The 25,467-nt window shown below is 39.2% G+C and overlaps 1 protein-coding gene and 1 non-coding gene across 2 annotated transcripts; both read right to left on the reverse strand.

Annotated features, from left to right (window-relative positions):
* Positions 1 to 1,993: 1,993 nt before the first annotated feature.
* KLHL15 (kelch like family member 15) lies at positions 1,994 to 25,099 on the reverse strand. The gene is made up of 2 exons (XM_008148378.3): positions 24,375 to 25,099; positions 1,994 to 3,981 (listed from the first exon to the last, which is right to left on the reverse strand). Exons 1-2 carry the CDS (start codon positions 25,077 to 25,079, stop codon positions 2,872 to 2,874), a joined length of 1,815 nt encoding a protein of 604 aa, XP_008146600.1. The 5' UTR covers positions 25,080 to 25,099; the 3' UTR covers positions 1,994 to 2,871.
* LOC114234077 (U6 spliceosomal RNA) lies at positions 9,738 to 9,844 on the reverse strand. The gene has a single exon (XR_003620268.2). It is a non-coding gene; the product is annotated as a U6 spliceosomal RNA (small nuclear RNA).
* Positions 25,100 to 25,467: the final 368 nt, after the last annotated feature.

The following is a 25,467-nucleotide window of genomic DNA, read 5'->3' on the forward strand; positions in this document are numbered from 1 at the left end:
CTTAAAAAAAACAAACCAGTAGTATTTTTTCCAATATAAAACCTTCAATGAGACAATCTTGAGTTTTATGAAAAGGTTGTAGTGCAAGAATTTTCTTTAAGCAGATTAAAGTCAAAACTTAGGTCAAAGACATGAAAGAGAACAAACATTTCTAATTAAGATGCAACTAATGAAGATCAGCTATTTTTGTAAAGTCTGGCATTTAAAATGTAAAGTGAAAAATAACACACAAAGATCACAACAGTTGCACTGAATAGTTTCAAATCTCTTACTGAATTTTTTAAGAACTACTATCTTGAACACATATAATGTATACAAACAAAAATGGTTCCAAATGAAGCACTCAAAAAATAAACTTGAAAAAAAAAAACTATGAAAATTTTCCATAGTTTAGTATAACAAAAATAAATCTCTTTCAGCAATTAAACCGTAACTTGAAAAGGGAATGTAAGTTATCATGGATTTAAAAGAACCTAAATTAGCTCTACATATAAACAGAATTTTCTCATACATTCATAAAGAACCCAAGCAATAGCAACTATTCTTAAAGCTTAAAACTGATTACAGCTAACATCAGGTCAGACATGACTTAAGTGTGAAGCTGAACCCAAAGTTACTTCAAGTTATGATTTCACAAAATTTCCAAAACATGAGCTTTGACCTTGGCCTTCTGACTTTAGAATGGAAAACCAAGAATTTCAACTGTTTGCCCAGATCTTACCTTAACTAGGGCTATGAAGTCATATCTAAGCAATTAAAGAGAACCACCACTAGAGTGTAAAAGCCTGATGAAGGGTACCCTGTCTCTATCTTTTCCAGCAAAAGACAACAATGAGGAAATTAATGAAGACATTATTGTTATTTCCTATAAAGCAAGCAGCAAACATACAAAACACTAAACCAGCTAATATATTAGAAAAATAACTAAATGACTTAGCTAATCCTAGCTTTCAAAAGTAAAATGAGTAGAAATTTTTAAATGAAAATGGTATCGTTTCATTTTTAAAAACAGAAAGCAAATGATAGAATCAACTAATAAAATACAAAAGAACACTAATTTGACTTCTAAAACCAATGCCAATGTTTTTCTTTTTCAAAAACTATTTGTGTACCTGATTGTTTCTTAAACCCAAACACCTCCAATTTTGGAATATTAAAAAAATAGTTGTCTCAAAGACAAAAAACAAAAAAAAAAAGAAAAAAAATAGTTGTCTCATTTAACTGCAAAACAAAACAAAAGTCTTCACATTTCCATGACTTCACTCTTCTATCTCATGTTCAGTGGTGGCAGCAGCAAAAAAAAAAAAAAAAAAAAAGTGAAACTAGACAATTTATACAACAGCCATACAGAAGGCATTGCAATATTGCACCAATATCCTAAGATCTGGCAAGTTTCGCCAGTGTAGATCTAATCTGTATCAGCTATAGACTCTACTCGGGAAAAAATGGCATCAATATGAATGAACCATTCCCTGGTTATTCTTCTTAACTTTTTCAACCATTTGTTTTTCCTTCGAGTTGAAAGGTGCGGCTAATCCTAAAACACTTACTATAAATGCTTTTAAACAGTTATTCTCCATCCATTCTCTTTGAGGTTACTGTCCTTCATGCTAGTAGCTTTCAGAAAAAACAAACAAAAGCTGAGGGCTTATATCCCAGTGCCGCTAAATTTTTTGTACTAAATAAACAAATAGATATGACCAGTTAAGATTATAATTCTATTCCTTACCTCTAAGTCAAAACTGAGCTCAAATTTTCCACAAGTTGCTACTTTCCATTCAATAACAGATACAGCAGCCTTACTGAATGTAAAGAATGGAAGTTGCACTTACTTTTAAGGGGCCTTTATTTAGAAGTCTGGTATTACCTAAATTCTCTTTAAAAGTGCTTGCACGCTGCAGGGCCAGGGCTTGTCATATATCATTCCAATTCTCACTAAAAACAGGGCAACGTTAAACAGACTGCAAAGAAAAACATGTTCAAAAAGAAGACATACATTGATAAGGAACACTAACGTTTACTTTTGAAAATATAAAATGTTAGTTTTCAGAAATCCATACATGTTTCAGGAATATGAGTTCAAATATTACTGAATCAGTATGGACTGTAGACTACTTTGACACGAAATGAGGACTCCAGTTATTTTAACTTTCTAAAAATGTTAATACATGAAAAGACATTACATCTAAAATTCAACAAGTATGGCAAACCGTGTGTGTGCAAGTGCACTAGCTTAAAAATATAGAATACTAACCACGCATAAAAGAGGATGTGCCTTATATATTCATAAGATGTATGCACGTATGGGTACGCTTTCACTAACACAATGCAGATAAGAGAAGGCAGCTTAGAAATAGTGTTTTGAATATAAAAAGTTAACTTTGTAGAAAATTTATATTTTTGCATTTTCAGCAAAAAGCCATGCAAAAAAGGGCAAGAGTTTTAAACTTAAACAATAAAACCAAAAGGTCTAACGGACTGAAATAAATGTTCAAAAAGATTTCAGATCAAGATAGGAACAGAAATTACAAGTGACACTTATCAGGTCTTCTCTTAGAAGATGCATGACTCCTACAGTGACATCTGAGAGAAATGTTTAAAGCATAAAATCAGCTTCCCAGATAAGTGTATCATTCTATTAAACTGACTCAGGAAGTAGTTTCAAGAGCTAGTGCTTAGAACTAACTTATTGCATGAGTTTGAGGCCACTAAAAAAGAAAACAACGGATGCTAGCACAGAATGAAAAATTTGTATGCTATTAGACCAATGGCTTTGATAGTAAAACTGGTGAGGTTTTTCTTATATGTTTTCAATTAACTACTCTGTCACAAACAAATTTTTTGTTTGGCTTTGAAGTGAGAAAGATGTCATTAGTTGCAACGCCTGACCTCATCCAGAATATATTCTGGAAAATGCAGGTTGCACACTTGTAAACCATCCAGCTTGCAGGGCATCCGTGGGTACTCATCTTCCTTCCACTTGTTTTCATCTGGATCAAAAGTGAGAATGGAATCGCTGTAATGACCGTTGTAGCAAAGGCCTCCAAGAACCATTATTTGTTTGTCCAGCACAGTCACACCATGGCCACTTCTACCAATTGGCATGGATGCCAAGATGGTCCATTGGTCAGTCTCTGGGTTGTACACTTCTGTGGAAGGGCAGCCCTGAGATTCAAAAGAGGCCCTCAAGATCACACAGACACCACCGAAGACATAAAGCTTGCCATTATAAGAGATCATCTTGTGAAAGCATCTCGCGTAATTCATCTTGCTCTTATTCTCCCAGCAGTTGGTAACAACTTGAGTTCTTCTGGTCCGTTGTTCTATGGTCCCTTCTTTACTGGGGTCAAAAACGCACACTTGCTTGGAGGTGGACGATGAGGTGATTCCACCAGTGATATACAACTTGTTATTGAGCACTGTCCCTTCATGTCCATATTTGTTAACTGGATAAGGATCCACGAATTCCCATTTATCATTGATGATATCATATCTCTCAGTTGAATAGAAAGTCTCATCTCTGGTTCTGCCTGCTACAGCGTAAATAAACTTCCCAATAACACCAACTGCAAATTCTGAACGCGGTACAGACATATCTGCCATCCGGAGCCAAGAGTTGTGTCTGGGGTCATACCTGAACACTTTGGAAGAAGCATGGAATTCACCATCTGGGCCCAGTTCTTCCCCGCCCAATAAGAACACAAAGTTATTGATAATAGCAAGGCAGTCCGGGCGCAGGGGTACTTGGGGGCCCTCTAGTTCCCACCAGACTCTTGGTTTCTTTAAGAGGAGTATTTTACTGTTAACCATGCTATGTCCAATCATTCCTCGGAATACTGTAGTTTGGGGTTTGGCAGAGCGGATGCGGCTTGATTTCATGTCCAACAAAGGCTGATGGTGAATGTTCTGAAAGTAATTCAATGCTTGTTCAACTTCATAGCGCAGCTGTCGAGAGTATCTGTAAAATTCTGATGTCTTAACCTAAGAAAAAAATAATACAATTTAACCAAAAGAAAGAACATCAATGGCACATAAAACATCAAAACCCACTAAGATGGTTAGTGTATGATTTTAGGCTTACTTTACTGAAATTGCTTTTCCTGTTAAGATCACAAACTTTTTTTTAAAGCTTTTATCACATTTGTTTTTTACAATCTATAATTGTAATAACCTATGCATATTTCCAAGCTTTTAAAAGTAAACAAGTTACTTTCCAGGCACAACCTAAATTCCTCTAAAATGTATTAATCACCATTATATGTCAGGCTCTGGGCTACAAGTGGTGGCTACGAGGACAGACAGAGGTGTCACAGCAGAGAAAAATATGACCATGGTTTTCTTAACCACAAGGAACAATATAAAAACAACCATAACTGAAAAATTTGGGGAATTAAATTAGTGAGTTAGTAAAAACACACAAAATTCTCAGTAGGTTTTTCACATAAAGACTTGGCATCATCAACTATTATTGATAAGAATTCAGTTTTTTTAAAAAATTCAGTTGATAAGGTCAATTTTTTTTTCATTTTATTTTTGAAGTTAAAACTACCTAATTAAGATGATTACTAAGATCTTATAAAGCACACTTTTTAAGTATTGCGCTAATGCTACAGGTAGATTTAAAAATATAAGAGTAAGCCCGGCTGGTATGGCTCAATGGTTGAGCATTGACCCATGAACCAAGAGGTCACCAGTTCAGGGCATATACCCAGGTTGTGGGCTCGATCCCCAGTAGGGGCTGTGCAGCAGGCGGCCGATCGATGATGTTTCTCTCTCATTGATGTTTCTATCTCTCTATCCCTCTCCCTTTCTCTCTAAAAATCAATAAAGGAAAAAAATTTTTTAAAGGATAAGGTATGGTCTGTTTCCACAGAGAACTTAGAAAAATATTTGGGGAAATGAAAACATACACATTCACCAGTAAGTAAATGAGGCGATTGACAGGTATGAAGCTGTACAGCACATCTGTGAGTGCTATAGAACTTTAGATATAAAGATTATCAAACTGGCCTTAAACACCCAAGGGAGTACTTTATGAAAGTGGTAAGAAGTTGAAAACCAATCAGAAAAAGCCTGTATCATATTTATATAAAATGAGTCTTGCCATTTTTTTCCAAATTATAAGAGAAAGTTTAGAAAGTTACAGAGGTAGTAAAAGTGAGCCACAGAAGAAATGGGCTAAGAAAACAAGTTATAAAGGAAAAAGAGGAAAAGACAAAGGCAAAAGAAATGCACCTAGGGGATCAAAAGGGGGAAGGGAAAGGCAAGGGTGTTCCAGAGAGGGAGAGCACCAAGAGTCTTGCATTTTAACAAGGGATCTCCTGTCCTAACTGGTTTGGCTCAGTGGATGGAGCATTGGCCTGTGGACTGAAGGGTCCCAGGTTCGATTCCGATCAAGGGCATGTACCTTGGCTGCGGTCACATCCCCAGTAGGGGGTGTGCAGGAGGCAGCTGACCGATGTTTCTAACTCTCTAGCCCTCTCCCTTCCTCTCTGTAAGAAATCAGTAAAATATATTTTAAAAAACAACAACCTTAAACTTGTTTAAAAAAAAATGGAAATGGATCTCCTGCCCTAACCGGTTTGGCTCAGTGGATGGAGCATTGGCCTGCGGACTGAAGGGTCCCAGGTTCGATTCCAGTCAAGGGCATGTACCTTGGTTGCGGGCACATCCCCAGTAGGGGGTGTGCAGGAGGCAGCTGATCAATGTTTCTCTCTCATCGATGTTTCTAACTCTCTATCCCTCTCCCTTCCTCTGTAAAAAAAATCAATAAATTATTTTTAAAAAATGGATCTCCTAAAATCATCAAAAGATTTGATTAGTAAAAATGAATTTTTTTTCATTTTCCATTCATTTCTTCTATGAATTGCCTAACAGTGTGCCTCACTCATTTTCTCATTGATTTATAAGAGCTAAAAGGCAATAATACCCTGGAAATCAACAAGAAACAAACCTCCAATTAAATATTTAAGAGCCTACTGTGCACAGCCAGAGGTCTGAGAGCTACACAGGTTTTGAAGTATAAGAATCTTGTCCAGCATAGTAATTAAGCACCATGTCAAACAGCCCAGTATGGTGATTAAGAGTCTGATTTAGGCCCTAGCCGGTTTTCTCACTGGTTAGACGGTTGTCCCAGGGACTGAAGAGTCAGGAGTTTGATTCCAGTCAAGGGCATGTACCTCGGATACAGGCTTGATCCGTGGCCCCCGTCAGGGCACATGCAGGAGGCAACCAATCGATGTCTCTCTCCCACATAGATGTTTCTCTCTATCGCTCCCGCTTCCTTCCATTCCCTCTAAAAATCAAAAGGAAAAAATACATATCCTCGGGTGAGGATTAACAAAACAAAAAAAATCTGATTTAGGAAATATCTGACTTTGGCACTCACAGGCTGTGCAATCTTGGGCAATTCAACATCCTTAAGCCCATTTCTTCGTCTGAATTACTGGATAACAATAGTACCTACACACCTCATAACCCTAAGAAAGGAGATAAGCAAGATAATATAAGTGAAAAGAACTTAGTATGGTGTCTGTCATAGGGTACTGTACAAAAAATAATAGCAGTTACTAGCTTTTTTACTGACCAGGGTACATCTGTTGAAGTGTCACTCAGCTTAAGTCAATGCATCTGATGATGTGCTTCCCGTCTGTGTAAAAATTCAATCTTTCAGAAAGTAGAGGAGAAATGAGAGAAACTGTTACTTTGGATCTAATCCTCACCAGTAATACATGATTAGTAACATACTAGTAGAAGGAAGCTTTGGAGAAAGCAGCCAACAGCCGTGTTGTTTGGAGAACAAGAAAGGAAGGGGAATGATGCACATATTGGATAGACAGATTTCAAGTTTTTCAAAGAAAAATTAGGATCAATTCCAAGATCAGAAACTGTGTAAAGGCTCTCAAAAGCTTGGAGGTTCTCAAAAGCATGATGTTGACTGCATAAGGGGAAGAAAATAGTAAAGTATCTAAAAAATCTAATGTGCTGCACAGAGCTTTCTAGAATTCAGATGTTAAAAAACTACTTACAACAGATGGTAAAAATACACGCGCGCGCGCGCGCACACACGCACACATACACACAAACAGGCACATAAAATAAGTATTAGTGGAATGGAGTTGTAAGAAAATTGTGAACAAGGCTAGAGCCTCTGAATGAATTGTGACTGTATAAAGTGCCAGATATTGGATAAATGGTAGTTTAGAGGTTAAAATAAAAAGTAGAGGAAAAAGTGAAGTCTCCCCTGGATGAGGTGGTTAATATAATATTAACAAAGACAAACAGCCTTACTCCTATTTTATTTCCATTCTCAGCTAAGAATGTTTTATTCTTTCTAATCTGAAGATCAAATACAATGACTAAGAAGAAACTTAAATCCAAGATGGCTGAGAAAAAAAGAAAAACCAGCTAGATATCCTCACTGAGTTCAAGTCATTTGATCTCACAAATCACATCCTGGGATCCTGAGAGGCTTCACAGATAAGACTGCTAAATTGCTTTCTGTAATCTGTGTGGAATCGTGAAGAATGGGAGAGGACTAGAAGCCAGACAGATTTCTCAACTACAGACTGGTTAGCTTGAGGCTGATCCTAGATTGTTTAAAAAAAAAAAAAAAAAAACAGCACTTGCAAATAAGAAACTACTACACACTAGAAGCCTCCCTAAAAAATGCAAAACTGGGAGAAACCAAGATGGCGGCATAGGTAAGCACCTAAACTGCTGCCTCGCACAACAATTTCAAAACTACAACTAAAAGACAGAACAGACATCATCCAGAACCATAGGAAAGCTGGCTGAGTGGAAATTCTACAACTAGAAGGAAAGAGAAAAGCTCATGGACAATCAGAGGAACTGCAAAGGGCTGAGGTACGGAGACACGCGCGCAGAGAGGAAGGGCGGCTGAGTGCCTGGCTGGCTTTCTCTGGCAGGAGGGGGAAAGAAGCCCCCAACTGCACTGAACCCCAGTTCCAGGTGAAACCCCGTGGACCCAGGCTCATATGGGGGGAGTCTGCACTGTCAGGTAGAGAGAAAGGCACACAGAGACAAGGAGACTCGGGGAAGCCGTGGTGGGCAGGGGTCTGGAGGCGTGCACACACGAATGCATGCAGAGAAGACTGACTGTGGAGATTACCGCAGGCTTTCCCTAGCGGAAGGGAGTCGGAAGCTCCTGACTGCACTGAACCCCAGTTCCAGGCGAGTCCCTGGGGACCCACGCTCTTACGGGGGGAATCTGGACTGTCAGGCAGAAACTCAGGGGAGCCGCGGAAGGCAGAGGTCTGGAGGCGCGCGTGCAAGGGCAGGGCTGACGGGAAGCCAAGACTGTCTGCTCAGCCCTGAGACTCCACCCCATCCAAGCTGAGCACAGAGGCTTTTGCAGTTTTGCAAGTCTGGTCCTATAAGGCTGTCTCCAGTACAGAAGGTCTCCCGGGGTAGACACAGCTGATACTCACAGCCAATTGGCCTGGAGGTTAATTCCTCACAGTGATACCAACAACAATCAAGACTTAACTACAACAAAACTGTACACACAGTCCACAAAGGGGTGCACCAAGAGTGTCCACCTCAGGTAACTGGGGAGGTTATAAGGTTTTTCAAGAATTTTCTAGAAAAGGCTGATAAATTTAGCAAGACCCTCGAGGATATGAAAAAGGACCAACTAGAAATTAAACATACACTGACTGAAATAAAAAATATTATACAGAGACCCAACAGCAGACTAGAGGAACGCAAGAATCAAGTCAAAGATTTGAAATACAGGGAAGCAAAAAACACTCAACTGGGAAAGCAAAAAGAAAAAAGAATCCAAAAAGTTGAAGATAGTGTAAGAAGCCTCTGGGACAACTTCAAGCGTATCAACATCAGAATTATGGGGGTGCCATAAGAAGAGAGAGAGCAAGATACTGAAAACCTATTTGAAGAAATAATGACAGAAAACTTCACCCACCTGGTGAAAGAAATAGACTTACAAGTCCAGGAAGCTCACAGAACCCCAAACAAAAGGAATCCAAAGAGGACCACACCAAGACACATCATAATTAAAATGCCAAGAGCAAAAGACAAAGAGAGAATATTAAAAGCAGCAAGAGAAAAACAGTTAATTACCTACAAGGGAGCACCCATACGACTGTCAGCTGATTTCTCAACAGAAACTATGCAGGCCAGACAGGAGTGGCAAGAAATATTCAAGTGATGAATAGCAAGAACCTGCAACCAAGATTACTCTAACCAGCAAAGTTATCATTCAGAATGGAAGGTCAGATAAAGAGCTTCACAGATAAGAAAAAGCTAAAGGAGTTCATCACCACCAAACCAGTATTATATGAAATGCTGAAAGGTATTCTTTAAGAAGAGGAAGAAGAAAAAAGTAAAGATAAAAATTATGAACAACAAATACATATCTATCAACAGGTGAACCTAAAAATCAAGTGAATTAAAAATCTGAGGAACAGAATAAACTGGTGAATATAATAGAATCAGGGGCATAGAAAGGGAGTGGACTGATAATTCTCAGGGGGAAAGGTGTATGGGGGGTGCGGGAAGAGACTGGACAAAAACCGTACACCTATGGATGAGGACAGTAGGGGGGAGGTAAGGGTAGAGGGTGGGGTGGGAACCGGGTGGAGGAGAGCTATGGGGGGAAAAAGAGAAACAATTGTAATAATCTGAACAATAAAGATTTATTAAATTTTAAAAAAATGCAAAACTGACCATTTCTGGTTTAATTTTTTTTCTTTTTAAAAAATATGGAATGCTTCACTAATTTGCATGTCATCCTCGTACAGGGTCAATGCTAATCTTCTCTGTATCATTCCAATTTTAGTATATGTGCTGCCAAAGTGAGCACTCTGGTTTAATTTTTGACTATGTAACAGCACTGATAGAGGATGAGAGAATCTATGATTTCAGCAAAGTAATCATAAAGAAATTAGAAACACTGAAGACCCAAGAACCACCTGAAACTGCAGCAATAATTGTGTTAATACATTTTGGGGGTAGGGTGAAGTGGTGAGAAGTTCACAGCTTTTATCAGATACTCCAGGGATCCACCAACTCCAAATGTAAAGATTTACCTGACTCTATCCTCAACATGAACTAACAATGTGTGACATGATAGGTTTAAGAGGTAATAAAATCATGGAAAAAACACACACACAAAGAGATAATCTGTCCAGCCGGTATAGCTCAGTGGTTGAGCGTCAACTTATGAACCAGGAGGTCATGGTCCAATTACCAGTCAGGGCACATGCCTGGGTTGCCGGCTTGATCCCCAGTAGGAACGTGCAGGGGGCAACCAATCAATGATTCTCTCTCGTCATTGACACTTCTATCCCTCTTTCCCTCTCCTTTCCTCTCTCTGAAATCAATAAAAAAAAATTTAATAAAATAATAAGACAATCCCATGTTCTGCATTCGGGTGAAACCACAATTAAAACAGTGTTTAGTTCCATCACTACACTTTAGACATCGGCAAAACAGACCATGTCTGAAGAAGATGGCAACTGTTTTTACGACCAATAAGTAGAAGTTAGGAGGAAGATGTTTGGCCAGTACAAAAAAAAAAAAGCTTTGTACTTAAAACTGTCAACATAATGAATGTTCATTGCATTATTATCTCTAAGAGCACAAAAACTAGGAACAACTCAAATATATATCAGTAAGACATTGGTTGACCAGGCCGGTGTGGCCCAGTGGTTGAGCACTGACCTATGAGCCAGGAGGTCACGGTCAGGGCACATGCCCGGGTTGCGGGCTTGATCCCCAGCAAAGGGCATGCAGGAGGCAGCCGATCAATGATTATCTCTCATCATTGATGTTTCTAGCTCTCTTTCCCACTCCCTTCCTCTCTGAAATCAATAAAAAAATATATATTTTTAAAAAACACATCAGTTGGGAGAGGAACCAAGATGGCGGCATAGTTAAACAACTAATCTGCTGCCTCACACAACAATTTCAAAAATACAACTAAAAGACAAAAACGTCTACCACCCAGAACCACGGGAAAGCTGGCTGAGTGGAAGATTTACAACTAAGAAGAGAAAGAAGCACAATCGCTGAAAAGCTGAGGTACGGAGGCACGCGAATTGGGCCGGCGGCGGGCGGCTGGGTGCGCGGCTTTTCTTCAACCCGCAGGGAGACAAGCTCCCGATCACTCTGAAATCCAGTTTCTGGGGACACTCGGGGGACCCAGGCACCTACGGGGAGAAGCTGGACTCTCGGCCATTGGGTCGGAAAGTGAGAGTGACTTTTGCAGTGGTGCGCCCAGCAATCATTGTTTACTGCGCTGGAGCGCGGGGCGCAGGGACTTGGAAACGTGGAAAGGCAGAGACGGCTGAGGGCAGCCATCGCCGTTGGCCATGCCCCAGCCTAGTGACGTCCTGAGACCCCACCCAGCCCTGAGGCCCCGCCCTGAGGCCCCGCCCCCCACATTCTACAAACCCGCCCCGGCTCCACACAGCGGCTTTTGCATATAAATGGCCAGTTCTGGAGCAGCTTAACCAACTGCAGCTCCAGTCAGACTGCTCCAAAACCACCCAAGCAAAGGAGGAGAAAACTAGCCCTTGCTGTAGCTTCTGCTAGGGGACACACAGTACACAAGGGTACACCAAGAGTGTCCACCTCAAGTAACTGGGAGGCTGACCCGTTGAACCAATAGGACACCTAGTACACAAAACTACCCTACCAACTTAGGGAAGCAGAGAATATGAGAAGGCAAGGAAACAGATCACAAACCAAAGAAATGGAGGAGAACAAGCGACTGGACATAGAGTTCAAAACCACGGTTATAAGGTTTTTCAAGAATTTCATGGAAAAGGCCGATAAATTCAATGAGGACCAACTAGAAATTAAACATACACTGACTGAGATAAAAAATATTATACAGAGACCCAAAAGCAGACTAGAGGATTGCAAGAATCAACTCAAAGATTTGGAATACAAAGAGGCCAAGGACACTCCTCCAGAGAAGCATGAAGAGAAGAGAATTCAGAAAGTTGAAGATAGTGTAAGAAGCCTTTGGGACAACTTCAAGCGTACCAACATCAGAATTATGGGGGTACCAGAAGAAGAGAGAGAGCAAGATGCTGAAAACCTATTTGAAGAAATAATGAACGAAAACTTCCCCCACCTGATGAAAGAAATAGACTTACAAGTCCAGGAAGCGCACAGAACCCCAAACAAAAGGAATCCAAAGAGGACCACACCAAGACACATCATAATTAAAATGCCAAGAGCAAAAGACAAAGAGAGAATCTTACAAGCAGCAAGAGAAAAACAGTTAGTTACCTACAAGGGAGCTCCCATACGATTATCAGCTAATTTCTCAACAGAAACCATGCAGGCCAGACGGGAGTGGCAAGAAATATTCAAAGTGATGAATAGCAGGAACCTACAACCAAGACTACTCTACCCAGCAAAGTTATCATTCAGAATTGAAGGGCAGATAAAGAGCTTCACAGATAAGAAAAAGCTAAAGGAGTTCATCACCACCAAACCAGCATTATATGAAATGCTGAAAGGTATTCTTTAAAAAGAGGAAAAAGAAGAAGAAAGATAAAAATTATGAACAACAAATACATATCTATCAACAAGTGAATCTAAAAGTCAAGTGAATTAAAAATCTGAGGAACAGAATAAACTGGTGAACTTAATAGAATCAGGCATAGAATGGGAGTGGATTGATAATTCTCAGGGGGAAAGGGGTGTCTGTGTGGGGAGTATGGGAAGAGACTGGACAAAAATCATACACCTATGGATAAGGACAGCGGGGGGGGGAAGGTAAGGGAAGGGGGGGTAGGAACTGGGTGGTGGGGAGATATGTGGGGGAAAAGGAGAAACAATTGTAATCTGAACAATAAAGATTCATTAAAAAAAAAAAACACATCAGTTGAATAAACTCTGGTATACGCCATATGCGGTAGTCATTAAAAAGAATTAGGTTAATCCATGTGCACTAATGCAGACATTCAAAATGTCAAATGACAAAAACTGCAGAAAAGTATATAGAATATTCTCAAAAAACAAAAATGAACTGTTTTACACAGTTCACAGTACATGCAGGGGAAAACATGTATATGTGGATAACATTCATCGGTGAGTTGCTGGGGACTTGCCCTTTTTAGACTCCATATAGGTCTGTATTTAGCTTTCCTACAAGGGCTACATTAATAAAAAATATGGGTACACATTTTCTCAAGTCAGGGACTGTCTACCTCCAGAGTCAGTGAGCATCCTGCCACTGGAGGTAGTCCAAGTGTGACCACATATCAGGAGCACTAAAGAGGGATTCCAGTGTCACACGAGGTCTAGGAGAATGGCCTGTAATGGCCTTCCACCTTCCAACTCCAGGGTCTTGCAGATCCCATCAAACTGGGTCAGTTTAACTGCTTCTCAGAGTTAGTTTCCTCTCTCATTTTATACCAAATCTTCTGGTCCCTTTTCCTCTTATCCACTCATTCAATGTGCTCCTTTGAAACTTGGATTCCAAAGAGTTTCCAAGATTCACTTCACCTCTATGTTAAAGTCCAAACTAGAGCTACATATCTGTATCCAGTCTGTCCTACCGTTAAGCCTCTGATAAAGGAAGTTGTGCCGTTTGAGATAGCTGCTTATACCATAAAAAAATCTAAGCAAAGGAATTTAGCTCCTACTTCTCACCAACAAGGTCAGAAGTTCTAGATCTATCTGGTCCTTTTCCCAGAGCTATGTATTGCTGCAACTTTCCTCTAAAACCACACAATGTCAATAAGCATAATTAGTTTCTTCTTTCATTATAGAAACATAGAATTAATGCCTCTCTGATAATTCTGCACAAAGTAATTACAGATATTCTCTGCTTCAAAACAAAAGATGGGAGGGCTAAAAACCTTCTAGGTGAACGGAATCGTTCAAAATGCATTAATAAAAGGAGTTATCCTAAAAGGAACATGTGGCTCATTTTTTCATAGAAAAAGCATTTCTGCCATCTTTCACTCCTCATATAACAGTTAAACTATCTGTATATCAGGTGCTCTCAAAAAGAAAGATATGGAAAGAATGACATTTCTTTCATGTTCTGAACTACTTTTCTTATCCTTTCATAGGATTAAAAAAGTTGTCTTATTTAGAAACTTGAAAAGAATATATTCATTATTTATCACTTTTCTTGCTTTGATACCTTAAAACTATTACAAAAAGCATTTTGTCTTATTCTGAATACAAAATAAAATCATGTCTTAAAAACGGATCTGATAATTTTAAATTGGTCATTTCCTCCTTTAATCTCCTTTTAGTTTAATGTAATTCTGCGTATGCACATATGCATGTAGTTAGAGAAAATTTGAGATATTAATTTTAAATGTGGTTCTTGTAAATATATATTAAGTCAAAAAAATAATAACTAGCCATTACCACTGAGCAAAAATTCCATGTCTCTACCTTCACTGTCAAAATGTTACATAATCCGCCGGGACGGTGTGCTCAGTGGTTGGGCATCACCCCGGAAACAGGATTCCTGGTCAGGGCACATGCCTGGGTTGCAGGCTCCATCCCCAGAAGGGGCCATCTGTGCAGGAGCAGCCAAGCGATGATGTTTCTAATCAATGTTTCTATTTCTCTATCCCTTTCCCTTCCTCTCTCTCTAAAAATCAATAAAAAACATATTTAAAAAAACATTAAAAAAAGATCCCAGGTCTTATGCTGTGAACAAATATCCAGTTTAGATATTTCCCTTTATGAAAGGAATCAGTTGCATGAACAGATACCTCTTTGGCCCTTCCTACTCCAAAAATGCTAATTTTTGAAATGTATAAGGTGTCATATGGAAGACTGGGTTTTATCACCCCTTCTCCATAATCCAATCTTCTGAAAAGAAATATCCAGAAACAACGAAGTTACTATCATGGGGCTTTAGTGGTAAAGCAAATGAGATCTTTGGGAACTATGGCTACATTTGATATAATTGCTTAGTAAAATGTGGAGCAGTCTTTATATGCTTAGTAAAATGTGGAGCAGTCTTTATATGTTGTATTGTGAAAGCATCTCCCTGTATTAGAAGCTTATTTATAAAACCATGTTCAGAACTGAAACACAAAAAAGTTTGGTTTAAATTGCTTTAAATTAATGTTTGTTCTGAAAAACAGAGTTAATGACCAGGGATATTAACTGCTAAGTATTATCTGATTATACTAATATTTAGGTAATACACCCAAGTTTTAGAATTTATACCTGCTAAGTACAAATTCTCTCAGTAGTACTCTAATTGTAGTCAAATACCAAATGGTAGAATCAAATTTTAACAAGGGCTTACACATCCTCTCTTCTCCTAGCAGGCCAGAGTCTAAAAACTTGAAGTCAAGTGGCCATAGTAAATGGGGGCAAGGGAGAAGACCCCTCAGGATAATCTATCCTGTGGTCAGCAAACCGCGGCTCGCAAGCCACATGCGGCTCTTTGGCCCCTTGAGTGTGGCTCTTCCACAACATACTATGGCCTGGGCGAGTCTATTTTGAAGAAGTGGCGTTAGAAGAAGTTTAAATTTAAAAAAATTGGCTCTCAAAAGAAATTTCAATCGTTGTACTGTTGATATTTGGCTCTGTTGACTAATGAGTTTGCCCACCACTGATCTATCCTATATAATAAGAGAGGGATATGCTAATTATCCATTATGCCCTGTGGCATAACAATGGACCGCGTAATGACCCGATCACCTCATAACGACCGGATCATGGATCTGCAGGAGGGTGGGGCAGCGAACTACAAGCGGGCGGCGGAGAGCTACAGGACAGGGCAGGGCAGCAAGCTATAGGGGAGCCGGGGGGAGCTACAGGAGGGTGGCAGCAACCTACTGGCGCACGGATTCATGCGCAGGGCTACTAGTATATTTATAAAAGCCTAAGCGACCATCCAACCATTCGACCAGTAGTTATGACATGCATTGACCACCAGGGGGCAGATGCTCAACACAGGAGCTGCCAAGCTGCGGTGACTTGGCAACTGCAGTTCTCGGATGACGCACCTGGAACCAGAGGGAGGGAGCCTGATTCTGGGGTGTGTCACCCAAGAACCACCCTCTCGCAATCCAGGACCTCCTCAGGAGAGCCAGTTTCAGCCCAATGCCTGCAGACCAGGCTGAGGGACCGCATTGGTGCACAAATCTGTGCACTGGGCCTCTAGTGTTCTAATAAGTTTCAGCACAATCTGGTTAGTTCTCTAGCCTTTCAACTTTTCTATAAAGTGAAAACCATTTAATTCAAAAATAAATGTGCTGCCCTGACCGGTTTGGCTTCGTGGATAGAGCGTCGGCCTGCACACTGAAGGGTCCCAGGTTCGATCCCAGTCAAGGGCATATACCTTGGTTGCGGGCACATCCCCAGTTGGGGGTGTGCAGGAGGCAGCTGAGCAATGTTTCTCTCTCATTGATGTTTCTAGCTATCTACCTCTCTCCCTTCCTCTCTGTAAAAAATCAATAAAAAACATTTAAAAAAATAAATAAAATGTGTTTAGCCTGGCCAGTGTGGCTCAATGGTTGAGCATCGACCTAAGAACCCCAAGGTCACGGTTCAATTCCTGGTCAGGGCACATGCCCAGGTTCCGGGCTCAATCCCCAGTGTGGAGCCTGCAGGAGGCAGCTGATCGATGCTTCTCTCTCATCATTGATGTTTCTATCTTTCTCTCCCTCTCTGAAATCAATAAAAATATATCTTAAAAGTAAATACATTTCTAAAATGTGCTTAAAAAGTCTAAGTTCCTTCCAATTTTGGTGCAATGGTAATAGAGCATCACTGGAAATTAAATAAGTGCACAACCCTAAAAGGTAGAAAAAAAAACTTAAGACTACCTTATTATCTGATTATACTAATATTTAGGTAATACACCGAAGTTTTAGAATTTATACCTAAGGAGGAATTTTTCTATTTATGGAAGTATTCTCAATCATGTAAATATTTTATCTATAAATATGATAGGGTAGAAAGATAGCCAAATCAAAGGTTTAATCTGAAACTAATTTGTGGCCCTAGCCAATTTGGCTCAGTGGATCGAGTGCCGGCCTGTGGACCAAAGGGTTCTGGGTTCGATTCACGTACCTTGATTGCAGGCGGGCCCTGGTCAGGCCCTGTCTTTCCCTCTCTCTTCCACTCTCTCTAAAAATCAATAGAACAATATCCTCGAGTGAGGATTAACAAAAAATAAATAGATAGGTAAATAAATAAAAGGTAGATGGTATTAAGAAAATCTTAAAAATAAAAAATAAAGCTTCTGAATGATGAGGCTTACTTATGACATTTGTAAAATTTCCTGAGTAAATTTTTAACATGAGAATTAAAACTTTAAAGCCTAAAATCTTAGTATTTTTCCTGGCTTCTTTCCTGCTCCTAAACTTTTCTCCATTTTTCTGACTTCTCTGATCCTTCCTTTTTTATTTCTGGTTATCATTTCTTTTCTCTTTTTTATCCAATTTATAAAAAAGGTTTTCTTTTTTTACAAATCAATTTAGCTATTCCCATTCCATATCTTCTTTTCCTTTAACTTCATAGTTAATTTCCAATTCTATGCTTTTGTTTTCATCTCCTTTTTATTTAAAAGGAAAATAAGCAAATACACTATGAGGTAATCTCTTTCCCAGGGGATCTAACAGCAGTCAACACCCTAGATTACCAGCACTCTTCAGGAACCTGTGAACCTGGAGCAATACAAGTCAAAGGTAGAAAAATAAGAGCACTCTACATTTATACATGAAAGGCAGAATATTAATATACATTTTTTACTTTTAGCTTTAAATTTTTTAGAACTTTATTATGAATTTTCTAAACAAAGAATAATACGATGATCACTCGTAAACAGATTAATAGTTGTCATTGTTCTGCCATATTGGCTTTAGCTAGCTAGATAGGTTGAGGGTGCATAACCCATTTCAAAGAAAGTTGTAGACATTATAATGCTTCATTCCTAACTACTTCAGCAAGCATCTCATCTCCCAGGAGTGAGGGGTAGTCTCTGCTTAACCATAATATCATTGTTAAAATTAACAGTCATTCCACCCAGCCAGTGTGGCTCTGCAGTTGAGCGTCGACCTATGAACCAGGAGGTCACGGTTCGATTCCCAGTCAGGGTACATACGCCCAGGTTGTGGGCTTGATCCCCAGTGGGGGACGTGCAGGAGGCAGCCGATCAATGATTCTCTCACATCATTGGTGTTTCTATCTCTCTCTCTCCCTATCCCTTCCTCTCTGAAATAAATAAAAAGATCTTTTTAAAAAATTAAGTCATTCCTTAATATCATGTAATAGCCACCCCATTTTCTGATTTTCTCAGTTGTCCCAAAATGTCTTTTTTAGCCATTTTTTAGGATTTAATCAAGGTTCATAAAGCACATTTGGTTATGATATCTCTCTTAATCTAGAATTGTCTGTGTTAACAGAGGCAAAGACCTCTGTTGGAACTAGCAAAAATACATGCCACAGACATTTACATATGTAAAAACTGGCACTGAAGTCTAGTTTTAAAACTGGGAATCCACTACTGATAAAAGTAATCATAAGAACTCTTAAACAACTATGTCAAAAGGACATGATCCTTACATTTACTTAGAGCTTTCTTTGATTATACAGTGAAAACCACAGGATTGTGCTTTCAGATCTTTTCCTGTCTTTTACTTTTTTCAGTACAATTAAATTTCTTAGGCTATGTTTTGATCATGCAAATACCTTAGAATTTTCACAACTCCATAACAACTTCTAAAACAACCCAAGCTGGGCCACAGGGTTAATTAACTGTGTGCTTCTAGCACCTCTGGCAGCTATAATCGGAAATCCTTGGGCTGAGAGAAACAGACCTGGGTTTCAGTCTGGGCAGTGCCACTTGTTCTGGGATAAGATTCCTATCCTTTTGGAGCTTGTTTTCTTATTTATAAAATGGAGATAGCCTGGCCCTGGCCGGCATGACTCAATGGTTAATGTCAGCCCTCACACTGAAAGGTTGGGGCATGTGCCGGATGCAACCAATTAATGTGTCTCTCACATTGGTGTTTCTCTCTCTCCTTCTCCCACCCTCCCTCCCTTTCACTCTCCTAAAAAAAAAAATCAATGGAAAAAGCCCTAGCCAGTTTGGTTCAGTGGATAGTGTGTCGGCCTGTGGACTAAAGGGTCCCTGGTTTGATTCCAGTCAAGACATGTGTCTTGGTTGCAGGCTCTTCCCTGGCCCTGACCCCCTCCCTGGTCAGGGCTCCTGCAGGAGGCAACCAATCAATGTGTTTCTCTCACACTGATGTTTCTCTCTCTTTCCCTCTCTCTTCCACTCTCCCTAAAAATCAATGGAAAAATATCCTCAAGTGAGAATTAACTAAAAAATAAAAAATAAATTTCAGATTCCTTTAAAAAAAATCAATGGAAAAAATATCCTTGGGTGAGGATTAACAACAACAACAAAAAAAGATGAAATTGATTTTAATATATTTTATTTGACCCAATATATCCAAAATATCATTTGGACATGTAAACAATATAAAAATTACTAATAAGGTAATATACATCTGTTTTGTCACTGTAGTCTTTGAAATCTCAATTCAGACTTGTCAAATTTCAACTATTCAATAGCCACAAGCAGCAACCATATTGAACAGCACAGTTCTAGAGTCATTGATATACACTAATTTTTATATAAGAATAAATAATCTTAATTTTAACTCTTTAGTTAGCTTTAACCCCAATAAATTAAATGGAACAGCTCTACATTTTTTAAAAGGGGAGGGAAATTTTATGAATCTAAACGAAACACAGAATAGTGTAAATAAAATTTTGATGATTTTAGTCATAGGATTGGACTAGTTAGCTTCCTAATATAAAAAAAGGATATATTCCAAGTTTGGTCAGAGTTGTTAAATTGTTTTCCAAGACTAACTCTGGCATTGCAATATTTTCCTGTAATTGTTCCTGGAAAAAAAATGGTGCTAATAAGGAGATGTGTTAACAAGAAATATAAGGAATAGAAGAACTAAATTAACACCTACACAAGGAAATAATCTGATAAATCCAGAATTTGGAACACACTAAGACAATCAGTAATTTATCTTTAAAAAAAAAAAAAGTGCCCTGGTTTGACTCAGCGGATAGAGCATTGGCCTGGGACTGAAGGGTCCCAGGTTTGATTCCGGTCAAGGGCATGTACCTCAGTTGCAGGCTCAATCCCTGGCCCTGGTCGGGGTGCATGTGGGAGGCAACCAATCAATGTGTATCTCACTCGCATCCATGTTTCTCTCTTTCCCTCTCTGTGTCTCTCCCTTCCACTCTCTCTAAAAAATCAATGGAAAAATATCCTCAGGTGAGGATTAACAACAATAAAAGTGGGGGACTCTTTTAGATTAAGAAATATTAGACAGACATAACAAAAAACAATGCAAAAACCATGACTAGATTCTAGGGCAATTTGGGTACAACTGAGAAAATTTTATTATGGACTAGCTATTAGATGATATTAGGGTCTTACTGTGAATTTTCCTAGTGGAATGGTATTGAACTTGGGTAGAAAAAAGTCCTTATTAAGAGGAGCAGCACATTAAGTATTTAGGAGTAAGATGTCATGATGTTTGTAACTTATTTTCAGAGATTCAGCAAAACAAATCTATATAAGGCAAATATGATAAGCCTATCTAGGTAGCTAAAGCCAATGTGGTAGAACAATAACAACTATTAACCTACAAGATATATTTACGAGTGATCATTTTACTATTCTTCCAGCTTTTTTACATGCTTAGAAAGTCTAATACAAAGATTTAAAAAATTTAAACCTAAAAGTAAAAAGTGCATATCAATATTCCATTTTTCTAAATTTCAGCAGATAGGATAAAACTACAAATCAAAACTGCCTTTAGCCCTAGCTGGCTTGGCTCAGTGGATAGAGCGTCAGCCTGCGGACTGAAGGGTCCCAGGTTCGATTCCAGCCAAGGGCACATGCCTGGGTTGCAGGCTGGATCCCCAGTAGGGGGCATGCAGGAGGCAGCCAATCAATGATTCTCTCTCATCATTGATGTCTCTATCTCTCTCTCCTTCTCCCTTCCTCTCTGAAATCAATAAATATATTTTTTAAAAAACTGCCTATACATTTCCTCACATAGATTCTTTTTTTTTAATATATTTTATTGATTTTTTTACAGAGAGGAAAAGAGAGGGATAGAGAGTTAGAAACATCGATGAGAGAGAAACATCGATCAGCTGCCTCTTGCACACCCCCTACTGGGGATGTGCCGCAACCCAGGTACATGCCCTTGACCAGAATCGAACCTGGGACCCTTGAGTCCGAAGGCCGATGCTCTATCCACTGAGCCAAACCGGTTTCGGCCTCACATAGATTCTCATAGTAAAAAAGAACCAGCACAGATGTAACATGTCTTTATTTCTGTGCCCTTTCTGGCATTGAGCATATATAATGGATATTAAAACCGCCTTGTTTGAGACCTGCAGTTGCTAAGCACAGGGAAAATAGATGGACCCAATTTTCAAGCTCAAAATACAGGGTTGGGCAAAAGTAGGCTTACAGTTGTTCATAAGGAAAACAATAAAATAATAAATAATACAAGAATAAACTCAACTGTAAACCTACTTTTGCCCCACCCTGTATAATGGTGTGAAATAGTCCCAATTCTTACTTCCTAACCAAATTTTCCAGTTTAGTTTGGTTTCTGAAGTTTTATTACTAGAGATAAAGTCTCAAATCTAGCTAACTTAGTGTTTTACAACATTTTGAAAGCCACAGATTCTTTTGATAAACATTAACTCAAACACTAAGACAAGAATAACTGACTACCTTCCATTTATCTTACCAGTATTATTAAAATAAAACAAAGATTTCTCAGTGGCCGGGGCCTTATTAAGTTTTCCTAAGAAATCAACTCAAGAAGGAAGCCTTACAACATTTTCATTCTGATGAGATTCCCAATACCTGGCCAATGGGTAATAACCACCTCCTATGCAAACAATCCATCAAAAGGTACAACTGGTATTTTATATGATTTTCAAAATTATCCGATGGTAATAACTTGCAGCCACTGTCACTATTGACCAGCTTGAACTGATAATTGGAATATAAAAAGGTTTTGTAGCTCAGCACTTAAAAATCACTTACTATCAATTATCCATCATATTGTCTCACAAGAGGGGAAATTTTATTTTCTATTTCACAAGTACTTTCATCTAGTTGGAGGGTTTTTGTTTGTTGTAGTAGTGGAAAAGCATTTGTATCCTATATAATAAAGAGGTAATATGCAATTGCCCGTCACACCCTTACAAGATGGTTGCCTACGACCAGGCTGGCAGGGGTGTTAGTGAGGGACGACCAAACGAATGAACAAGCAGGCTGCGTGGGGCAACCAGGCTGGCAGGGGTGTTAGTGAGGGACAACCAAATGACTGAACAGCAGGCTGCATGGGGCAACCAGGCCGGCAGGGGTCTTAGTAAGGGACGACCAAACAACTGAACAAGCAGGCTGTGTGGGATGACCAGGCCAGTGGAGGGGTTAGTGAGGGATGACCAAATGACTGAACAGCAGGCTGTGTGGGACGACCAGGCCGGCAGGGGGGTGAGGGACAACCAAACAATTGAACAGCAGGCTGCGTGGGGCGACCAGGCCAGCCAGGGGGGAGCTGTGAGAGGCGACCAGGCTGGCGGGGGGGGGGGGGGCAGTTAGGGGCGACCAGGCCAGCAGGGGGGTCAGCTGGGGGTGACCAGGCTGGCGGGAGGGGGCAGTAAGAGGCGACCAGGCCCAGGAGGCAGTTAGGGGCAACCAGGCTGGCAGGGGGGGGCAGTTAGGGGCAATCAGGCTGGCACGCAGAGGCAGTTAGGGGTGACCAGGCAGGCAGGCAAGCAATTAGGAGCCAGCAGTCCAGGATTGTGAGAGGGATGTCCGATTGCCGGCAGTTGGACATCCCCCGAGGGGTTCCGGATTGGAGAGAGTGCAGGCTGGGCTGAGGGGACCCCCACCCCCGTGCACGAATTTTGTGCACCAGGCCTCTAGTTTAATATATAAAGACAAAACAGGATTCTCCCAGAGAAAGAGAGGGATAAAAACAGAAGGAAAAAAAATCAAACAGAGACAAAAGATTTACATAGTTGGTGTACTATGATTATCACTGAACAAAAATAATTAAGAAATGTATTCTTTAGTTTCAATTATTTCTGCCTTATCAGTACATTCTGAGAATAAAGATAATAAAATCCAGAAAACTGAGTTCTGTATTAAAGTATAAATATTCATTTACCCTCCCTCCCTTCTTTCATGTAGATAAAATAAAAGTATGTTAATGATATTTCACAGGGAAAAGAATATGCCAGGCTGCTGTTATTGGAAGGCGCAAATCTGTTTTATTTTTCAAATGGTGTATATGGCCTTCTTTTGCAAATATTGTATTTTTATCACCAGGTTTGGTTAACTAAAGCTTAATAACTATTTAACATGAAGGGTGTCGACCAAAGCTTAAGTGCTTTCTAGAAAGAAGATGCAAGATAAACAGAGCCCCAGAGGTAAACCATGTGATTAGAAACCAATTAAGTTAAGCAATTACTGAAACTGCTTTCTCTCCTTTGGGCAAGAAAAGATCACAAGTGAGACTCTGATATAAAAATGAAAAATGCTTACATGCAAAAAGGCCAAGGCTGCTTTGGAGAAAAACTATTTTTACGATAGTAAAACTATTACATGGTAAAAAGTACACAGTTTGATCAATGTAGATGAAAGATTTATAATCTATTTGTTTAGAAATGTAGAAACAATGGTTTTAGATGTAAATATAATTTTCATGGTTAAATGTAGTTAGCATGCACAGTGAAACGGGGGAAAACAGAACTAAGAGCAGGGGACAGAAATTGCCACTAGGACCTATTGGTTTTCTAGAGCTATTTTATGTTTTCTTACATTTTAGAGGAATATGAAACTGTATTAATGCATCATTCAGAACTAAAAAAACTCCTCAACTCTATATTTAATTTTTTTAAAGAGAACTAAAGAAAAAAATGTATGTGTTATGAAATCATACGTTTTTTAAATAGCAATATGCAGTAAAGAGATGAATTTATTGAGAACTAGCCTCACACGATTCAGAGTTCATTACTTAGTGAAGAAAGAAAAGCCAAAGCAAACTTGTAATATTTGGGGCTAAATAATTGTGTTTCAACTTTAAAAGAACTTTTAAAATGAAACCACTCCACTACTTACCTAATTCTTCTTTCACCCACAAAATGTTTTTAAAAACCTAAATGCACAAGCTAAAACAAATTAGACCTCTTAGACATAAAACTATTCTTATCAACTATTCATTCTCTTTTTGGCTCCTGACCAAGCCTGGGAATCTTATCTATAAAGATATCCTGCCTTAACTAAATTAGTACCATCTATTGCTTTCAAATGCACTAACCTTCTCAAAAACACTGGATGGGGTCATCAAGCAAAACCTGATGTTCTGAATAATGGTATCGGTATGTCTCCAGCGTCTTCTATCATGCCGCAGCCAAGACTGCACAGCCTCGTACAGCTCTATCTCTGGGAACCTGCTCAGATGATCATTATCCAAATAAGACATGAGCTTCTCAAAACTCAGATAAGACAGGAAGTCAGGCCTGGACATGAGTGGCACAAAGTTGTCTAGCAGAAAGGATTCCAGCTTCTCCCTAACTCCCTCGATGTTCACACCGAAATCATCTAAGAGTCTCATGATTTCTGCACAGTTTTCTAAGCAGATTTTCGCTAACAGGAAAGAGCAGCAGAACTTCACCACTTCTATAAGTTGAACATACATGGCAGCCTGAAGAATCTCATGAACAGTATTCATACTCAGTTCTATAGTTCCATAGTACATAAACTGAAGTACGTGGCTGAAGCCAGTAGCAGTTAGACCTTTTAAGTGAATTTTGTCCTGATCACGCTCCCTCATGTCTGCAGTAAACATAATTCTGAAGTAATCACTCTGGGTGGCCAAAAGTGCTTTATGGGCATGGAACTGATGATCGTCAATAACCAGAGTGACATCAAGCAGCAGTCGCTCCTCATACAGTGTTCTGAACCCAGCAGAGACACTGGTGTCATGGAGGGAGGAACAGAATCCTTCCATCTCCCCTGCCATGAATCACCTGGAAAAAAAGTAATCAAAGAAAACTGTGTTAATCATTTCCATGCATTCTGAAGACATTATTAACTTAGAGCTTAAACAATTTTTTATAATTATCTCAATTCCACTGTCTAAGTCCTAAATGTACAAGCCCTTTGGGAAAAGATAACCTAAAGATTTGCAGGCTAATGTTTTTTGGCTTCCCTACCTGGGGAAAAAATTTTATTAAATATCTACCAAAAATGGTAAATTGTTTACTTAAAAACAATAATATGCCTAATACATTGATTTTTTATACTGCTCGCCAAATATATCTAAATATGTCCCCAGATTAACAATACAAAGAGGATGTCTTAGTCAAATACTAAATTATGAAAGAGACAGAAAAAAATTAAATCAAAAA

The sequence above is a fragment of the Eptesicus fuscus genome, chromosome 1, assembly GCF_027574615.1.
Source record: "Eptesicus fuscus isolate TK198812 chromosome 1, DD_ASM_mEF_20220401, whole genome shotgun sequence".
Classification (NCBI taxonomy): domain Eukaryota; kingdom Metazoa; phylum Chordata; class Mammalia; order Chiroptera; family Vespertilionidae; genus Eptesicus; species Eptesicus fuscus.